Here is an 18,623-nt window from a genome sequence, read left to right as displayed (position 1 = left end):
TGATGGTTTTAACAGTCAGACTTTGCAAATGTTCAGCTGGAGCCAATTACGTGTGTTTGTTTAGGGAATTGGGTGATTTTGAGAATGCTATGGAGAGCTTCCAGAAAGCTCTGTTACTGGATCAGAACCACATCCAGTCGCTCCAGCTCAGAGGAATGATGCTGTACCACCACGGCAGCCTGCAAGAGGCCATCGGCAACTTTAAGGTAAATCAATCGTGTGTGTCCCAAATGTGCTGTATGTAAGGGATAACCCACGGCTAGTTGTGCATTAAACCCCCTTTAGTCAATCATTTTATTCCTTAAAACTCATCTTTGATCACCAAAATTACATATTTAAAAGTTTTTTAATTGAAAAAAATGTAACTATTTATGCCTTAAAATAGCTTGAGTGTAACTCTACACCCTTGCCTCATTTAGTATACGCGGTTCTATGAATATGCAAATTAGCCCCGCCTCCACTCACTCACACCAGCTCAGAGATCCACTCGTTGACGATCACAGGTTGACCTGATTGGTTACAAGGTAGTTTGTGACGTCAGGGGGACTTAAAGAACTGCCCGACACGATGGATTTAAATAGTTTAATGCACAGCTAGCCGTGGATTATCCCGGTTATACCATGGTCATTTGCCAGCATTGACATATAAAAGCTGTTATTGATGTTTGCAGCACAATATTTGACAGAATTTTGACGGAAGGGTTAAATTGATGGTTAGCGTCTCTCTCTCTACTAACATTGAAGCTGTGAGTTTAATTACTTCAAAAACAGCGATTTTACCCACTCGTTGCTGATATTTTATTAATAAGTTTCTGTGCTCATGAATCTTCTGTGTGTGCGAAGCGTGATCTATCTCTGTGTGCACGCTTCAATGAAAGCAGTGCATTAATACAGAACGGTGATTAAACTGACTATCTGTGCATTAAACCGTTTTATTGCACACCTTCAAGCCAATCAGAGTCGAGTATTCAGACAGACCATGGTGGAATTACCTTTACATTGGCAATATTAGTCTTTAAAAACAACATGAACTATAAATTGATTTGAAGTAGACTATTTAATTTGGTAGAATTTGTATGCCTCTGAAACACTCTTTTCTTCACTGCTGATGTAACCATGGCCACATATCCCATGATGGATGAAAGTACATTATTTCCCAGTAAATATTTACTTTTAGTTGGAAATGTTATATTACAGTAGAATTAATATACAGAAGAATATAATTTCATATAATCTTACAAGCTTCACATTTCAAATCAAAACTCAAAGCTTCACATTTCTTAGTTGTTATAATCTAAGGGACGAGTCAAAAATGATCTTCTGTGGTAAAAGACAACACGTCATAGATGCTGTCTGTACAGTTTAAAGGGATAGTTCTGCCAAAAATGAAAATTCTGCCATCCTTTACTCACTCTCATGTCATTTACTCACCCACAAGGCTATCATTCATCTTTAAAACACAAATGAAGATATTTTTAGTTATATCTGAGAGATAGTTTTCACTCCATTGAAAGTCCATTCCACTAAAACTTGCGCAATTCAAAAAGTTCTTAAAGAGATCTTAAAAGTAATCCATATGAATCAAGAGGTTGTAATCCAAGAGACATGACCATATTATAAGCAGATTTAATTTAGGCTTTAATTCACACACAAACATTGATCAACGCGCATACATAGAGCTCATCAAATGTTAAATTGAAGCTCAAACGTTGTTTGTTTGACGCATAAGAACCAGTTCGTTTTGTTCTCGCAGAAAGTTAAAAATATCTTATTTTTTGTTCTGAAGATGAACGGGTTAGTAAATGATGATGAGCTGTCAGTTGTTTTACAGACTCTCGTTGTTTATTTAAATGGACATTCACTTACGTCACTTGCGTCTATTTATTGAAGATCAGCTAGACTATCTTTAGTCAGGATGACCTGTGTAGAGTTGTGCAATTCCAAAGTCCCTCATTGCAACATCAATAACATTGATTTTAAAATTGTCATTATGTCACTTATACGTGGTTGTTTATTTCAACACAGTATTTCTCATTCTTATATTTCTTGTATTGTTTTATTAATTTCTTGTTTTGAATCACAAAACAAACATGTTTTTCAATTATTCCGGTGAGATGTTGACCGTTCACGGGTGGATGTGTGTCGTCACGAGTCTTGTGGTTGTTTGTTAGTTTCAGAAGTGTCTTTATCATGTTGTCTTTCAGAGATGTCTGCAACTGGAGCCCTATAATGAGGTATGTCAGTACATGAAGGGTCTCAGTCATGTGGCCATGGGTCAGTTCTACGAGGGCATTAAAGCTCAGACTAAAGTCATGCTCAACGATCCTCTCTTGGGACAGAAAGCCAGTTCTGAGTATCTCAAAGTCAAATATCTCAGAGGTGAGAAATTAGAGCTCTTAAATAACTTTCATTAACATATCATTAATAAACACTACACAGTGCTTAACAGATCAGTTAGTTCTCAGGAGCTTCAGTATCTGTGTTAGCCAGCAAGATAATGTTACCTTGGTGACATAAATCTGCAGAATTTGCAACCACAATTTTTCATACAGTCTTTTCATCTCAGAAAAGTTCATGTTTATCATCCTTGAACGTTAATGAACTGGCCTGAAACGATCTGGAAATCACACTGACTCCTGTCAATATTTATTGTTGAGTCCTCTAGTAGGGGAGTAAATATTTAAAGGGATAGTTCACCCAAAAATGAAAAACTTGTCATCACTCTCATGTCGTTCCAAACCCGTAAGACTTTTGTTCATCTTCAGAACACAAATGAAGATATTTTTAACCCTTTGCATACGATCACATCACGTGCATCACGTGATCAACTGCTAAATTCAAATGTGCTTTCATGTTTTGGCTAGCGCTGAGCCAGAGATTGTCAGCGCTTGTCACATATCACAACTATTCAGTGTTTTCAACCACATGTTTATTTTAGGTTTCAGAAATTTAAAGCTGCAGTCCGTAATTATTTTTTTTTGTGTGTTGTGCAAAATTTATATAAGAGAGTAAATCATGAATTAATTTTCCAAACCGTGTTTTTGTCTTATTCTGAATCACTACTCAGACATAAACAGAGAGAAGTAGCTTGCAGGACGCATACAGCTCTGTTTATTAAGAGCGGCAAAAGTTACGGACTGCAGCTTTAAATACACATAAGTACTAGCAAAAAATAAATACATTTAAAGTTTGTTAAATGCACACTGATGTCTATGGAAACAGCAATAATAATATTTTCAATTATAATTTGACAACGTTTTTTATTCAAATCAGATACACATTGTATAAGTAACTATATAGTTTACTCTATTCTTCTCCCAGTTCTCCAGTCACTTACTTTCCTGTATTTTGGGAGAAATTAAGTTCTTGCTGAAGCTCAAACGTGCTGCGTAACACGAGAATGAACCTCATTGGTTCTTGAAGCTCAAACGTGCTGCGTAACACGAGAATGAACCTCATTGGTTCTTGAAGCTCAAACGTGCTGCGTAACACGAGAATGAACCTCATTGGTTCTTGAAGCTCAAACGTGCTGCGTAACACGAGAATGAACCTCATTGGTTCTTGAAGCTCAAACGTGCTGCGTAACACGAGAATGAACCTCATTGGTTCTTGAAGCTCAAACGTGCTGCGTAACACGAGAATGAACCTCATTGGTTCTCATACGTCAAGCGAACATGCTTGAGCTTCCGTTTACCACATCTGATGTCGGTGTCAATAAATGTTAATATGTGAATAAAAGCCTAAATTCAGTCTGTTCATCATAAAGCGGTTGTGTCTCTTCAGAACTAATCCGCTCAATTAATTCATATGGAACTTTTCGAAGCGTTAAAGGCAACATTTGCGTAGCTGTCAATGGAGGGACAGAAATCTTTCATCTATTCATTTGTGTTCTAAAGAGGAACAAAAGTCTTACGGGTTTGGAATGACATGAGGGTGAGTAATTGATGACAGAATTTAAATTTGGTAAAAATTTTGTCCAGATTCAATATAATTTTGGAGTTGAAATATGCCTCGTTTCTCTGTCATGTGATAGAATACTCCCGTTATTTACACTCTCATCTGGATGTACCTGTTGCGGAGTATAATGTTGATCAGGATTTGCCTGGAAACTTTAAGAACCACTGGGCCAAAAATCTTCCCTTCCTCATCGAAGACTATGAAGAACAGCCTGGACTTCAGCCTCATATTAAGTGAGTTTAGAAACAAAAAACGTCTTTTGTGTTTTTGGGAATCAGGCACATTTGAATCTAATTTATATGCATGATTAACTGGATATCAGTATATTTTTGCACATTGTAACTTTCTCTTATTCTCTTGTTGTCTCTCTTTGTCTTGTAGAGATGTTTTACCTCAGAACTTTGACAGTTACTCTGCTGAAGTTCAGAAGCTCATCTGTACAGCCGATCACCTCGGCGCACTAATGCAGTACGACACAATAGGGTTCCTGCCAAACCTCAGAATACACAGAGGTCAGCGCTCTTCAACATCACTAAATAATAAACTTATAAAGACATTTTCAAGAAAAGTTTAAATGACTAAATAATAAGAAATGTCATCAAATACCTTGTGGTGCAACCATAAAAAAATATATATATATATATATATATATTGTTGCACCTTGAATGCAAATTATTTTCTTTTTTTTTTTTCTTTTTTTTTTTAGTTAGTTAGTTTTAATTTACTTTTACATATTCTTTTAAATATGAAAAAAAATATAAATTTTTTATATAATTTTCAGGGTTTTCAAATATCATGAAATATTAATTTATAAATCTCATTAAATCTTAGTCCAAAACATAATTTTTTATAACCTGAACTAATCTGCGCTTGTCATAAAATAGTCAAATTATCTAATTTAAAAACAATTATTAACTTTCTGTGCACTGGTTGGACTACACATTTTTTTGTTGATCACACTTACATGATTTTGGCAGAGAAATGTTTTTAAATAATAAAAAATAAGCAGTGAAGCATTTTTATTTAATTTTTCTTTGAAATAATAATAAAATATTATGTCAGACTACTTAACATTTTTTCATTCGTACATTAAATTAATTTAATTTCTCTATTATAATATCAAGACAGTTATAGCACCTTCTTTTTTTTCTTTCTTTTCTTTACTTTATGCCTCCAAAAAATATCAAAATGAGTTCAGAAATGAAAAACATGCCTGTCATAGAAGAGATGGATACAGGTCATTGTAATTCTGAAGATTATTTTGAATGTGTTTGGTGTAGCGATGGGCTTGGCCACCATAGAGGTGATGCAGGCCATGCAGCGCACCTGGAGTAACTCAAAGGTTCGAGTCAACGGAAAGACCAGACAGCTGCAGTGGAGAGACATGTTTGACATCGCAGTGAAATGGAGAAGGTCAGATTCCAGCCAACGTGCCTGAGCTCTTCTCACGGCTCTGGTGAGGGTGTAACCAAGAGTTAGACTTGATGATTGTGTGTGTGTGTGTGTGTGTGTGTGTGTGAGCAGGATTGCAGATCCAGACCAGCCTGTTCTGTGGTTGGATCAGATGCCAGCCAGGAGTCTTAGCAGAGGATTTAACAACCACATTAACCTCATCAGGTGTTGTATCTGCCCTCAACGTGTCACTTCCTCTGCAAAGCTGCCAGTCTTAATTGCTTAACAACTTTGTTTGGCTTTTAAGGGCCGTTCACACCAAGGCCAATCGAGTTTTAATAATCGTTGTAATTCTTCATGCCACAAGTATAACGATAACGACACACAGGAACAATATCTTTGGAATCACTTTCAGAAAGATAAAAACATTGGCAGCCAATCAGAATTCACCCAATTTTAAAGAGCACAAGCATTTGTATTATGTTCAGAGATCATGGGTTTGATCATTTTTGTCTTAATTCTGGCTTTGTCATAATTTCGACTCGTCAAATCAAGTTCAGTCATAATTTTGAATTAAGTCATAATTTATATTTAGTATGTCATAATTCTGATTTCCAGAGAATGATTTTTTTTTTCTTATGTGTCGGAAATGGGCTCCCATAGACCTAAAACGATTGCTCTGATTGTTTTATATTGTTTTTTTTTTCTTGTTTTTTTTCACAGAGGGCAGATCATAAATATCAGATATCTGGAGTATTTTAATAGTATTCTCATCTTCGTAAAGGACAGAATACTGGTTTATCACGGGTGAGTTATGTTTGGGTTTTTGTTTTTTGACAAAAGTTTTTAAAATATTCATTCAGTCATTCATTCATTCATTCATTCATTCATACAACTTGCATATTCATTAATGTATTAATTAATTCAAACATCTCATTCATTTACATACACTACCGTTTATTATTATTATTATTATAATTTCAAAATAATTTTATTCAGCAAGGACACATGAAATTGATCAAAATTGACGGTAAAGACATTTATAATGTTACAAAAGATTTATTTCAAATATATGATCATTAAAAAATCTAATGTATCATGATTTCCACAAAATTAAGCAGTTAATGTGTTTTCAACAATGATAATAATTAGAAAGTTTCTTGACCATCAAATCATCATATCAGAATGATTTCTGAAGGATCATGTGACACTGAAGACTGGAGTAATGATGCTGAAAATTCAGCTTTGATCACAGGAATAAATTACATTTTAACATGTATTCAAATAGAAAACATTTTTATTTTTGATTAAATAAATACTGCCCTGATGAGCATAATGCATTTCTTTCAAAAACATTAAAAAAAAACTTACTGTTTCCAAACATTGCTAGTGTAAATCACTCAGTCATTTACATACTCTGCTCATTTCGTCACACACTTCACTTATTCAGTTATACGCTTAGTTTATTCTTTCTTTCATTCATTCACATCCTTCATTTATTTGCACTCCTTGTTCGTTTAAACATATTCATTCATTCATTCACTCACACACACACCAGTCAAACAGGTAAATAATTTATTAACCTTGTGAAATTATTCATTTATCTTTTATTCTTTGTCCCTTTATTCATGCACCATATTAATGTTGATAAATGTGTCCTCTCTCCATCAGGGCGTTTAACCCGCGGGGGCTTCAGGAAGTAAAGCAGGCTCTGGAAAATGTAAATAAAGTTGAGGATCTGCTGCCCATCATGAAGGTAGTAACATTATAAATATGCTGCTTATCTGTACCTAATAATCATCTTAATCATTAAATGGATAATTTGTGTGCTAAATGAATACAATCTTGCTGGTTAGACAAGGTTTCAAGACAAGCATCTTTCTCACCCTAATAGATTACCAGTAATTAATGTCTGAGATATGTTTATTTTTTCAGGGGTATATAAAACCCTTTTTCTTATATTGCCATTATAAAGGAACATTTTTAGTTGATTTTACTTTCCTTTCACCATTCATATTTTTCATATGATAATATAAAATAAGACGTGTAACAGCCTTAACACATGACAATTATGAGTATGTTTGTTCTAGGATTAGGCCAAATGTGTGAGTAATGATATGAACAGTTGATAAGCACATGGGGAATGATTGCCTGTTCATAATTACGACTGGCATTTCACACTTGTTTGTGTTTTAGAATTGCCACATTTATTTATAGATCTATGCAAGCTTTCATGAACTGCAAGAAGATAGTTCCTCTAATATGTTTCTGTGTGTGTTTGCATATCTGAAGCAGTTCAACAGTAAAACCAGAGACGGCTTCACAGTCAATTCGAAAGTGCCCAGTATGAAGGATCCTGGGAAAGAGTACGACGGTTTCACCATCACGATCACTGGAGATCGGTGAGAACTGTTCTAAAATATTATGCCTTCAAAGTTCTTGTTCTTTAGTGTATTTTGGCTAAGGCAGCAAATTGAGACCAAAAATGACCAAATGTCTAAAATTAAAGTGGCCTAGACTAGAGTTATGATCCCCAATCTCAACACAGACCTTCAGGCTGTTCTGATTTTGTGTGCCGTATCTTTTCTAACTGATCCTACTTACGAACAGAACTAAATTCCCAAAGACTTCCTTTGAGGGGGTAAAAACTTTCACATATCTCAAATAGAGTTTTTAAGCTTATTTTATCACAAGTCTATGAAAGCCTAGGAAAACATGTTAAATGTTATAAACATGCTAGCAACATGCTAAATCATATTAGCAATGTGGTAAAACATGCTAACAACGTGTTAAAACGGGTTAGAAATGTTAACTCATGCTAGCAATGTGCTAACACATGCTAGCAACATGTAAAACATGCTAACAACATGTTAAAACAGGTTAGAAATGTTAAATCATGCTAGCAATGTGCTAGAAACAGGCTAGCAATATGTTAAAAACATTCTGAACGCTTTTTAAAATCATGGTAAACTTTTAGACAAGGGTTTATCAAGCCAACATCAAAGTTTATCTTCACACCCTGCTGAAGAAACAGCTAAAACTAGCCAGAGCTGGTTGGCTGGTCTTAGCTGGACTAAGATGGATCTAGATGATTTAAGATGGTCTCTCAGACATCTAAAGAAGTGTACAAAACCCCTCTAAATCCAGCCAGCTAAACCAGCTATGGCCAGGCTAGAAGACCAGCCAAACAGCTTAGGCTGACTTTTTTTCTTTTTTTCTCAGATGGGTACTTTAGTTTATGTAGATTAAAGATTAATAACTATATAGATAATCAACTTCAGTAATAAAATAGTCCGTTTTATCATTCTAGTTCTCACATGGTTCATAACGCAACAATTTGTAAAGGCTGGAAGAAGTGTTTTTACATGCTTGTTTCAGGCCTTATTGTGTCTATGCTTATGATTTTGTTTGTGTGTGTTAGAGTGGGAAACATGCTATTTTCAGTAGAGACTCAGACCACAGATGAGAGGACGCAGCAGTATCAGTCAGAAATTGAAGCGCTTTATAAAGATCTCACTGCCAAAGGAAAAACCCTGATGCTCTCCACTGAACTAGGGGTAAGAACATCTGTTTGTGTGTCTGCCAGTCTCTGTTCTTCTCACCGCTGAACATCGATTTCACAAGGTCCTCTGTCTCCTGCTAAACCTGTCGTGTGACTGCTGGCTTGTGCGTGCTCACTCAGAGGAATTACACCTGTCTGACCTGCTACACAGAGAATCATGGGAGTCCTGTGACCTGTGTGCCTTGTGTCTCTCGCCCACACACACACACTAATTGACCCACTTACATTTCTCTCTGTCTGGATCCCTAGATCATATCACACATTCATTTTTCTGTTTTTTTTTATAAGGAACATAAGAGCATATACATGCAGTTTAGATCATCTTGATTCATTATTAAACAGACTGCCAAAAGTTAAGTTTTTTTTTTTTTTTTTTATACAAAAGTGCATTAAAATGCAAATTAAACTACACTCACCTAAAGGATTATTAGGAACACCATACTAATACTGTGTTTGACCCCCTTTCGCCTTCAGAACTGCCTTAATTCTACGTGGCATTGATTCAACAAGGTGCTGAAAGCTTTCTTTAGAAATGTTGGCCCATATTGATAGGATAGCATCTTGCAGTTGATGGAGATTTGTGGGATGCACATCCAGGGCACGAAGCTCCGGTTCCACCACATCCCAAAGATGCTCTATTGGGTTGAGATCTGGTGACTGTGGGGGCCATTTTAGTACAGTGAACTCATTGTCATGTTCAAGAAACCAATTTGAAATGATTCGAGCTTTGTGACATGGTGCATTATCCTGCTGGAAGTAGCCATCAGAGGATGGGTACATGGTGGTCATAAAGGGATGGACATGGTCAGAAACAATGCTTAGGTAGGCCGTGGCATTTAAACGATGCCCAATTGGCACTAAGGGGCCTAAAGTGTGCCAAGAAAACATCCCCCACACCATTACACCACCACCACCAGTCTGCACAGTGGTAACAAGGCATGATGGATCCATGTTCTCATTCTGTTTACGCCAAATTCTGACTCTACCATCTGAATGTCTCAACAGAAATCGAGACTCATCAGACCAGGCAACATTTTTCCAGTCTTCACCTGTCCAATTTTGGTGAGCTCGTGCAAATTGTAGCCTCTTTTTCCTATTTGTAGTGGAGATGAGTGGTACCCGGTGGGGTCTTCTGCTGTTGTAGCCCATCCGCCTCAAGGTTGTGCGTGTTGTGGCTTCACAAATGCTTTGCTGCATACCTCGGTTGTAACGAGTGGTTATTTCAGTCAAAGTTGCTCTTCTATCAGCTTGAATCAGTCGGCCCATTCTCCTCTGACCAACAAGGCATTTTCGCCCACAGGACTGCCGCATACTGGATGTTTTTCCCTTTTCACACCATTCTTTGTAAACCCTAGAAATGGTTGTTCGTGAAAATCCCAGTAACTGAGCAGATTGTGAAATACTCAGACCGGCCCGTCTGGCACCAACAACCATTCCACGCTCAAAATTGCTTAAATCACCTTTCTTTCCCATTCTGACATTCAGTTTGGAGTTCAGGAGATTGTCTTGACCAGGACCACACCCCTAAATGCATTGAAGCAACTGCCATGTGATTGGTTGATTAGATAATTGCATTAATGAGAAACTGAACAGGTGTTCCTAATAATCCTTTAGGTGAGTGTATGATAACTGAGCAACTGAATTAAGCAATTCAGCAAAGTGATGCAATGCATTCTTTCCCACTTACTATAAGACAAGACTTTCTCCCTTTCTCTCTCTCTTACTTTTCAATTCACATTTATTTGTATAGCGTTTTTTTTTTTTTTTTCACAATAAATATTGTTTCAAAGCAGCTTTACAGAAAAGTGCATATTTCTACATTACAATTTAGAGTAATCTGTTATTAGAGGTGACTGTGTATTATCCAGTTGTAATCGATAGTGAACTTGATAGGTAACCAGTGTAGAGATGATAAAATTGGTGTTATATGATCATATTTTCTTGACCTGGTAGGAAATCGAGCAGCTGCATTTTGGACTAACTGTGTTTACAATAATCTAGTCTATAGTTTATGAATGCATGAACTAGCTTTTCTGCTTCAGAAACAGATAGCATGTTCCGGAGCTTAGCAATGTTTCTGAGGTGGAAGAAGGCTGTTTTTGTAACATGAAATGACAAGTTGCTGTCAAATATAAAACCCTGATATTTTACTGTAGAGGATGAAGTTGCAGTACATCCTTCTAGATGCAAATTGTTTTCTAAGAGATTCTGTGTACAGGTTTTTGGTCCATTAATACCTCAGTCTTGTCCAAATTTAATAGAAGAAAATTACTGGTCATCCAATATTTTATCTTTAACATACTTGTGTCAACTTGGATCATTTTGAGATTTCATCTGGTCATAATGAAATATATAACTGAGTAATTATAATCGGCATATCAGTGGAAAATCATTCCATGTCGTCTTATGTTATTACCAAGTGAGAGCATTTATATTGAAAATAGCAGAGGGCCTAACACAGATCCTTGCGGCACTCCATAATTTACTGTTAACTTGGATAATTCCCTATTTAATATAAACAAAATGGTAAAGGTAAGATAGGTACGATCTAAACCACCTTAATGCCTGAATACCAGTTTAATTTTGTAGTTGATTTAAGAGTTTGTTATGATCTATAGTGTCGAATGCTGCACTAATATCAAATAAAACTAGTATTGAGATGCAGCCTTGGTCAGAAGCTAACCCTAGCTTCTGACCAAGGCTGCATCTCAATACTAGTGTAGTGTGTAGTTTTAACGAGTGCAGTTTCTGAGCTTTAATGGGGCCTGAATCCAGATTGACATTTTTCATAGATTATATTTTTTGCCGGAAGGAGCACAATTGAGCGGGCATGACATTTTGTAGTATTTTAGACATAAATGGAAGATTTAAAATGGGTCTGTAATTTGCCAATTCATTTGGATTTAGTTGTGGTTTCTTTCAGTAATTTAGTGGATCTAATAAACAAGTTGTTGGTTTAGATGCAAAGATAAGTTTATCTATCTGTAAGTGATGCCTGTTTATTTGTTCATCTAGCCACTGTATTAAATAAAAACCTTGGATTGTTTTGATATTTTCTATGAGTTTTTGGATATGCTCGGCCCTGGCAGCTTTTAGAGCCTTTTTATAGATGGAGATGCTTTCTTTCTACTGATTAGAGTTTGTTTCCATTTGCACTCTAGGTTACGAGTTTTTGTACAAACAAATTGTACAACAACAAAGGCTGTGATTTTGAGATTTGACTTACTAGTCAGATGGTGTGTAGCGTTTATTTCTTGTACTTAATAGAACACACTTCAAAAGAGAACACATTCAGAATATAAACACATTTGCAACCGTAATGTTTACTGTTATTATAGTAGTACTTATTGCCTTTCTTTCTCTCTCTAGGACGCAGATGCCGTGTGTAATTTAATTATTTCTCTGGTGTATTACTTCTGTAACCTCATGCCACTGTCCAGAGGCTCCAGGTAAGAAAACACTTTAATTTCCCTGTTGAGAGAATATTTATGCGTGAGAATTAGGCATTTCAATTTTAGTCTACGAGGGGAATTAAAAAAACTGTAGAAATCAGTTGGCAGTTTATTCATTTAAAATGAACATCAACATATTTAATTAATGTTTAGGTAAAAATAATGACAATCTTTGATTCTGCCATGACAAGGCATGAAAGTTTAAAGCAGTTTAAATACTTTCAGGGTTTTGTCGAAGCAGAATCAAAGTTTATTATTTAAAATTAGTTTAAAAGTTATTCCTTGGAGTTTGAAGATAAATATAGGTAAAAAGCAAGTCACGAAAAATGATATCAAACCATGAAATAAATAGTTTGGTTCTTGGGATTTAGGTTGAATTAATTAATAATACATAATCAATACAAGTTTTAAATGGCATTTAAAAAAAAAGATAAATGCTTTTATTAATTTAGCATGGTTGTTCATTGAATCCATGCCATCGGCTGTTGACATTGACAATTATACTTTTTTTACTGGATTGAAAAGGAATAAGAAAAGCAATCGCCAAATACATGTTTAAAAACACCATTTAAAAAATGTATTTAAATATATTTTTTAAAGGAGAAGTTCACTTTCAAAAAAACTTTTGCTGATAATTTACTCACCCCCATGTCATCCAAGATGTCCATGTCTTTCTTTCTTCAGTCGCAAAGAAATTAAGGTTTTTGATGAAAACATTCCAGGATTTCCCCCCATGTAATGGATTCTATTGGGACCCAAACGGTAGAAGGTCCAAATGACAGTTTAAGTGCAGCTTCAAAGGGCTTTAAACGATACCAGATGATGAATAAGGGTCTTATCTAGCGAAACGATCGGTCATTTCCAAAATAAATAAAAAAGTTTAAGTTTTATAAGCACAAATGTTCGCCTTGCTCTGTTCTGTGATGCGCGTTCGTGACGTCACGTAATACGCAATTACGTTGAAAAGGTCACGCTTGAAAAATTTCTGTCCTGAAGAAAATGTTCTTTTTGGCTTTTTAATATTAAAACACCCAGGATACGCACACGAAATGGGCATTTTAAACGATAAACTGACACAAATACATTTGAAAATGTGTATATGGTCCTCCTCCTGAACATTTGTAAACACGTCAAGCGTGACCTTTTCAACGTAATTGCGTATTACGTGACGTCACGAACGCGCATCACAGAACAGAGCAAGGCGAGCGTTTGTGCTTATAAAACTTAAACTTTTTTATTTATTTTGGAAATGACCGATCGTTTCGCTAGATAAGACCCTTATTCATCGTCTGGTATCGTTTAAAGCCCTTTGAAGCTGCACTTAAACTGTCATTTGGACCTTCTACCGTTTGGGTCCCAATAGAATCCATTACATGGGGGGAAATCCTGGAATGTTTTCATCAAAAACCTTAATTTCTTTGCGACTGAAGAAAGAAAGACATGGACATCTTGGATGACATGGGGGTGAGTAAATTATCAGCAAAAGTTTTTTTGAAAGTGAACTTCTCCTTTAAAGTGTTTACTGTAAATTTGTCGGTTTTACTTTGTAGATAGATTTTTATTATATTTACTTTAATAAATTGATCATTAATTGCGTATGTTTTTACTCCTACTAAGATTGGACAAGTTTCTTCATCAAATGCAAAACACAGATTAAGCCACATTAAACTAGTGATGTAAGTGAATTTGCATCACATAATTTATACCGTATTGTAACGAATTATCGAAAAGAAGGGCGAGGACTTCTGTTCTGTTCATTGTTTGTTAATTGAATCAATTGAAAGCAGATCTAAATGTGAGCTTGCAGTTGATTGTAAGAACAGAGCTGGGTTAAAAGGGGCTATATGTAAGAAGTTTCATGTATTGATCTCTTTTGTCATTGCCAATGTGTGAACAGCTTGTAACAAAAACAAGACCTTCCGGTTTTTGCCGGGAAAATGAAAAGGATGTGACGTTTAGCTTCTCTTATGTTCAATGACACATGAAATTAATTAGAGATGCACCGATTACATTTCCGATTTTTCATTAAGTTTGAACTGCCGATACCGATTTTAGCCGATTCCGATTTCATTTTTTCTAACCACTTTACAGCACACACAAATATTTATTTTATATCTTTCCTGTTATAGGACATTTTACAATTTGCATAGTAGGCCTACATCTTTTTTTGAACAGATAAACGCTATAAAATAGAACTATATAAATGACTCCAGGTGTGGGTAATTCACACACATCAAAAGTGCAGTGTTATGGAAGAACCATTTCCTTTTCACATTCAATATCCAATCTTTTTTTTTTTATATATGTATTTAGCAAACTAAACGTATGTATGAAAACAGGGAATGGCAAAAAAATAATATATAAATAAAAAATAAAATAAATATAGCCTTGCAGTATAAAGATATTTCTCAAAGCACACACACACAGGCCTATTGCAATCACTTGTACAAACTGAATAATAAAACAAGTTTAAATGGGTACATTTTCTATAAATATTAGTCTTCTTTTCTGACATAGCCTACTCCAGTTCTTGTTAAACACGCAAATTCTGTGCATTTTGGGCACTTTTTGTGAAACCGTATTTAGGCTATTTTGTCCATCAAAAGTGTGCTTTCCCTTTAATTGAGCGTGAGCAGTGCAGCAAATAGACTCGGCGCCGAAACACGCTCGCGACGCTCCTGCTTGACGCTCACGCGCTGCTCCTGCTCCGTTGTGAATGCACTCATTGATGAACATGCACGCCGAAAAAAAATACGCGCTTGCGGTCTGAACGGACGTAATTCACAAGGTTTCCTACATGTGTGTTCCGTGTGCACGTGTGATGCTGATGTTGCACGATGTTAATCATGGCGCCCGAGTGCATTTGACCGGCATAAAATCGGCATTTGTCAGACTGACCGGCCGGTCGCCGGTCACGGCCGATCACGTGAAAATCGGCCAATTCCGGTCACCAGCTGATCAATCGGTGCATCTCTAAAATGAATGCTTATACAATGTTCAGGATAATGCCGGAAGAGCCATTCTGTACTGTAATGTCAATGTGTCATGCAAAGAAAAGGGATTAATTCAAACTATAGTCTCACAGAGCCAGGTCTATATAGTCTATAGTCTCAAATATATTTTATAATCAAACTATCATAACTGTGTCATTTTAAATACCTCATCTGTTGACATGATGCCGGTGAATCGCAGAGCTGGTGCAAACATATCCACATCGCTATAATCAGATGCTTTCTTAACTGCTGTTTTCTCACCGCTGTAATTTTTGTTGTTTATTCTGTTATTGAGAGAAAAGCATGCAGCACATTTTTACATATTCATCTAAACGTCGCTCTCAGCAGTGTGGATGACGTACACCTTCTTTTTACTTTTTTACAAAGAATGAAAAAGAACTTCGCTGCAAGTATATTGGGGCCTTGAATCACGTTCAGTCTCTTGTGTGTTATGTGTGCACGAGTGCGAGCACGAGCAATAAGTTACAGGCTGCAGTTCATATAATGGCCACCGGTGTCGCTAATAACAAGGGTTTCTAAAATCTGCATATAGCCCCTTTAAGTGAACTAAATGATTGTAGAAGTTTGGCATAGACAAGTCTGTCGTTTCATCAGAAATTACATTTTGGTCATTCAAGGTCAAATAAAAAATGGATGAATAATTCACATTAAGATAATTTAAGATGCTTCTAGAAAATGGATATATTGTACATTTCATGCTGACTTGAACAAGATTTCAGTGACGGCAGAATATATTTAGTACTATATTTAATTTGTGTTTGTTATACCTTGTGTTTAAAATCGCTGTTGTTCCTCCAGTGTTGTGGCGTATTCTGTCGTCATGGGATCTCTGATGGCCAGTGGGAAAGAGGTGCTGGGCCGAATCCCGTCTGGAAAGGTGAAGACATAGAGTAATGTCTGCACTTCCACTTACTATACAAGTATCTGTTGTAAAGCATAACTTTTTCTGGTTTATCACCCAGCTGTTTGACTTTGAGGCCATGACTACAGCCAATCCTGATCGCTTCAGTAAGACCGTCAAGAGTTGGATGAATTTAAAGAGGTAAGACAGGAAGCTACAACTTCTATTAAAGGCTGGGTCGGCAGGTTTAAAAAAAAAAAAAAAAATGTCCACATTTGTTTAAACTGTCTTTATATACCAATACATAATTAAAATGTAAGTACTCTAAAAAGAGAGTATAAAAATCGAGTGTCTGTAGTCCTCTCAGGGCTGCAATAAACACAGCTACTTATTTCCATTCGGAACGAATGAAATGATTGGCTGGGCGACTGTCACTCTCCCTCTCTACCATGGCTACCACCCCTGCTGCTACAGGAGCTGCCCACATGCGCGCACCCGTTTGACTCGAGGAGGGGAAGAGGCACAATTATGGCAGAGAAAGAGCAGTCAAAATTCCCAGTACCTGCATATACAGTCAGCGAAGGCAAACAAGGCAAAAAAAAGGAACTAGTAAGGTAGAAAGGTAGGCTACTTGTCTCCGGAGTGTAACGTTAGTCCTCATCAGAGCCAACAGTGCTTTCATCGTGGAAGCTCTTACATGCAAAACACCGTTTATGTTATGAATCTTACACGAAATTCACCTTCATCACAGTCTAACTGATGGTAATGGGAAACCGTGTATCAATGCAACCTGTTTTTAGCTTTGCCTTATGTTACTAGCTCGTTACCGAATCAAACTCAATATTTTTTGAGTATCGATATGCTAGCTTGATAGTGAGTACTAACAGCCATGTTAGTTGTTTATATTCATAATGATAAAGTTAGGTATTTTATTACATGTGATTCTGACATGATGTCACTACATGCGCACTGCGCTCCTCTCCGCTCGGCGCTGGCAAACGCGTCCTCCTCCAACTGAGCGGTCGGCATCATCCGTTCATGTGTTTTGGGGGCGTGGCTTTGGAAGGAGCCCAGAAGGGAGGGGGTGGGAGTGAATGGAATAAGTAGCTGTGTTTATTGCAGCCCTGAGAGGACTACAGACACTCGATTTTTATACTCTCTTTTTCAGAGTACTTTATTTTAATGGTATAATACTTTAGTATTTTAATTATGTATTGGTATATAAAGACAGTTTAAACAAATTTGGGGAAAAGTTTTTTAGAAAAATCCTGCCTACCCTGCCTTTAAATGCTCATATTCATACTGGTAACACATTTGTCTTTCTTTCTCTGTTACTAGTTTGCCGAGTTGGTACCAGAACCTTCCGTCGGTTTCAGAGACGTTTCAGTTAACGAGGACCATGATTGAAGTTTTAAACACAGACTCGTCTTCGCACTGTCCCAAGAAATCCTAAACTTGAAATACCATCCAGTTATACAAAACACAAACAAGGGACGTCTCTACTCAGGGCATCTTTGCTCACAGTTCTCACTTTTACGTGATTTTACATATCAAATTTAAGTGGAAATTCTCTTTGGTTTTAGCTTTTATATTTCCACAAACATGGAGAAGAGAGTTGACTCTCTGATTTCACAAATGAAATATATTAACGGTTTATGATGTCATTAAAGTTCAATGACTGCAAGCATAAGCTGAGTTGGGAAAGAACAGCAGGAAATGTAGCAGAATATAGTTTAAAAATCTTTATTAAATTATTATTCATCGGTTATTTTTAATTGATTTTTCATTTGAGACCCATCAAATTGGTGACTTGTTGCAGAGATGTCCTTTGAACAGTTTATCAAGCAATATTCTTCAGCTCTGAGTTCCTTTCTGAATACTTGAAAACAGTGGGGAAAGAGGTTTGCAAATGTTTTTTGTTGTTTTAAAGAGATTTTGCCATGTTTACTGTCCACACTGGCTTCTTTATAAATATTTGTGTTGACTCTACTTAATGGCTCAACTGAACAATGTGCGATGAGATTCTGGAGATGTACATGTGATCTTAAACACTGGAAACAGTTGCACCTCAATCTGCAGTTGACTAAAGGCAAAAAAAAAAAGTCTTATTTTCCTTAATCTTATAAATCTTTAATTTTATTTTAGCATCTTCTGAGCATCTCATTTTAAGTAGCTTTTTGGGTTTCTTATTCATGCCATGGTTGGTGCTTTATGGAAAATACTTGTTTCCTTTATTTTCCTGTGAAAATGTAAGAACAGGGGCTTTTTTCCATGAGGGGAAATGCACAAAAAAAAAAAACTTGACAATGGAAAATCTATGACTTCATTTGATGGAACGGCCACCGTCAATAAAAATCAGTTGAATGAAACCAGTTTTGTTGTGTTTATTGGAAAAAATTGCATTAT

General features: G+C 36.2%; 1 protein-coding gene across 2 annotated transcripts in view; it reads left to right on the top strand.

The window, feature by feature from the left end:
- Positions 1–18,588, top strand: part of ttc13 (tetratricopeptide repeat domain 13) — a gene marked incomplete at its 5' end in the record, with an annotated part of 28,638 nt that extends 10,050 nt beyond the window's left edge. Inside the window, 14 exons of one of the 2 annotated variants that reach the window (XM_084433065.1) lie at positions 65–206; positions 2,204–2,378; positions 4,033–4,189; positions 4,338–4,468; positions 5,237–5,369; positions 5,481–5,573; positions 6,072–6,155; positions 7,020–7,104; positions 7,641–7,750; positions 8,770–8,905; positions 12,280–12,359; positions 16,175–16,253; positions 16,339–16,418; positions 17,556–18,588. In XM_084433065.1, the coding sequence (XP_084289191.1) occupies positions 65–206; positions 2,204–2,378; positions 4,033–4,189; positions 4,338–4,468; positions 5,237–5,369; positions 5,481–5,573; positions 6,072–6,155; positions 7,020–7,104; positions 7,641–7,750; positions 8,770–8,905; positions 12,280–12,359; positions 16,175–16,253; positions 16,339–16,418; positions 17,556–17,670 (1,600 nt within the window). In that variant the 3' untranslated portion in view covers positions 17,671–18,588. The remainder of the gene's footprint in view (positions 1–64; positions 207–2,203; positions 2,379–4,032; positions 4,190–4,337; positions 4,469–5,236; positions 5,370–5,480; positions 5,574–6,071; positions 6,156–7,019; positions 7,105–7,640; positions 7,751–8,769; positions 8,906–12,279; positions 12,360–16,174; positions 16,254–16,338; positions 16,419–17,555) is intronic. The other variant, XM_084433066.1, reaches the window with a different exon arrangement.
- Positions 18,589–18,623: the final 35 nt, after the last annotated feature.

This window comes from Rutilus rutilus (assembly GCF_951802725.1).
Source record: "Rutilus rutilus genome assembly, chromosome: 15".
Taxonomy (NCBI): Eukaryota; Metazoa; Chordata; class Actinopteri; order Cypriniformes; family Leuciscidae; genus Rutilus; species Rutilus rutilus.
This window is presented reverse-complemented; position numbering and strand designations above follow the sequence as displayed.